At 44.0% G+C, this 2,645-nt stretch overlaps 1 protein-coding gene across 1 annotated transcript; it reads right to left on the bottom strand.

Moving 5' to 3' along the window:
- Positions 1 to 1,447: 1,447 nt before the first annotated feature.
- Positions 1,448 to 2,370, bottom strand: LACBIDRAFT_322715 (uncharacterized protein; the record flags this gene model as incomplete). Its single annotated transcript, XM_001875678.1, has 2 exons — positions 1,448 to 1,836; positions 1,887 to 2,370. 2 exons carry the CDS (start codon positions 2,368 to 2,370, stop codon positions 1,448 to 1,450), a joined length of 873 nt encoding a protein of 290 aa, XP_001875713.1.
- Between the last annotated feature and the right edge of the window lie 275 nt (positions 2,371 to 2,645).

Genomic DNA, 2,645 nt, shown 5'->3' with positions numbered 1-2,645 from the left:
TGCTGGTAGACATAAGATGTGAAGACTGGTCTGATGCAACCATAGGTTGATATATGTACAGTCATCCACCTGCTAATGATACACCAAAAATGAGAAATTAGCTTCAACAGATTTGAGCACAACCTTTCTCTACAAAAACTACTAGTGTTTGGAAGTCCGGTCTCGTGACTGGAAAAAGACCGTAACCAGACCAGACCAAGACCGCAAAAGACCGGACCTGCGGTTACGGTCTTTTATTTTTGAAATGTAAAGACCGCAAAAAGACCGGTTTGGACCGGTTTCTTGTAGCCCCTTAAATACCCTTTAAAACGCACCCAAGAACGTACGATTTGGTAAAAAAACGAGAGAGATATGAATTAAAATGTAAATTACTTTTGGGAATAATAGATGTACCAGACTTATTTTATAGAAGCACCAATACCTAACGGGATTTAACGTTCTTGGGCTCGTTTTGAAGCTATTAGAGATGTTAATAAATTTACCGATTCATAATTTTAAAATATTGGCCTAAAGACCGGTCATAAACCGGTTAAAACTGATGCAGACCGAAACCGGTCTATAGACCGCAAAAAACCGCGGTCTGCGGTCTTTTTGCGGTCCGGTCTGGTCTTTTGACTTCTGGGGAAAAGGCAGACCGGTTATGGTTACGGTTAACACCCCTGGGCATCAAAAAACCGGACCGAACCGGACTTTCAAACACTAAAAACTACATAAAAATCTCAGATAAATGCCCTTCTATGACCATACCAAATTTGAGAATGTTTGACCCACATTTCACAGAGAAAAATTAAGATTATGGGTGTATCATTGAGGGGTGTGGCTGTATTTGTTACGGTTGTTAAGCGTAACGGGCAGTTATGTTAAGCTTTCGAGTTCGATCGTTCGTTCGTCTACCACAGTTCTCGTCGTTGAGACAAGGTGGGTCACTACAATGTTTGCTTGGCCCTTAAAGCGACACGGTAGGTTCTAGTAGCCTTGCGCCCGAAGGTCAGTCCAAGGTTCTATGATACGCTGACTTCTGTTAAGTCAAATGTGTATTAAGTCTTCAATGTTGAAGACTTATCGTCAAGGTTTCAAAAGAGGCTCTAAGTTGAAAGACTATAGAGTTCGGGGGCGATCTTAGTTTCTGAGGGTCTGATGAGGGAGAACTAAGCTTAGATTGCCTAGGTTCAAGCTACCGAATACAAACGAAAGTACCCTACTTATATACTAAGGGTATGAGTCAAATACAAGTCAGAAGTATGAGTTCGTATGACTTGTATAAAGTCATGCAAGTCATGTCCAGTCTATAGGAGTTGTAAGAGTCATATGAGTCGTAAAACGGAATCTGACTGGAGTGCATGTCTAGAACTGTCCAGTATGGTCTAGATACGTCTTAGGAATATGTAAGTGTCTGCGTGTCATATATGTTTGTAAAAGAAAAAGAGTCTGTAACATTACCCCCCTTTTAAACTTCAATATCACTGATATTGCCAGACGAGGAAGTGATAGAGTCAAAGTCGCTGACCAAGTCTTTGAGGTCGAAGAGAGGAGATGGGTGGGTCATAGGGGAGTATGGATTATAGGAAGGAGATGATGGCGGAGTTGGTGGGAAGAGAGGCTGCATTGATGGCGAAGAAGGTGGCGAAGGGGAGGTCAAGTCGACAAACTCAGGTTGCTTCCTGGGAGTGTTCCAATCTTCATTTCTGTGAATCGGTACTCTGGTCCAATCATAGATTCTTTCTTTCCACATCTGTGTTCCTGTCATAGTATCGTACCCTGCGGGTCTCATATTCTTCTCCCATTCCCATGCCTTATCGGACTTCTTCTTCGTTTCGCAATTGGGGGTAGTGTGTCCTGGTCCCCACCAAGGCATCCTCCACATTGGTAGTTGCTGCAATTCTTACGAATGTGACCAAGTCTCTTGCATTTCGAGCAGCGGGGAGTAGGGGTGCGTCGGTAAGGATGATGAGCAGTGATGCAAGTGGATGTTGGGAATTTCTTCCCGTAGGCGTGGATCTCGGCGTCGAACTTCTCAAAGTATTGTATGATCCCTCGCCCTGCGAAATGGCTTGGGATATAGTCTGGGACAGCAGGGAGTTTGTCACAGTCCCTGATGGTGTTCAGGATGCCATGTCGGATGGCGGCGGCGATGGCAGTAGTTACCATATGGTGGAGACTAAGGACGCTTTCGTCCTTGTATCCGAGTTTGCCTTTGAGATGTTTTTCAGTGGCAATAGCTTCTAAAATGAGGTGGAGATCGAGGGAGAGAGTAGGGTCATCGTGACAGGTCTTGATGAGGGTGCAGATGTGTTCTTCTTTTTGAACGAGGCATTCAATGAAGAGGGTGGCGGCGAGAAAAGATTCAGAGTTGAAGAGGGAGGTGTACATGTTTAGAGGAGGGTTGGTTGTGAAGAAAGCCGTTTGGCTTGATTGCGAGTTTAGACGATTGTCTGAGGGTTCTACTGGAGATTCTTCCTCTTCTTATAGTTTTTGAGAATCTTGGAAGCATTCTTCAAATTGCTTTCTGGTTCCCAGGTTTCGTCAGAATATCCTTTCCACTCCACTAGATAGTGGTATCCTTTGCCTCGTTTTCTGTGATCTCTAATTGAATCTACTTCATATTCTTCTTCTCCTTTGATAAGGTCAGGAGGGGGTTCAGGGAA

This window comes from Laccaria bicolor, genomic scaffold (genome assembly GCF_000143565.1).
Source record: "Laccaria bicolor S238N-H82 LACBIscaffold_3 genomic scaffold, whole genome shotgun sequence".
NCBI lineage: Eukaryota > Fungi > Basidiomycota > Agaricomycetes > Agaricales > Hydnangiaceae > Laccaria > Laccaria bicolor.
This window is presented reverse-complemented; position numbering and strand designations above follow the sequence as displayed.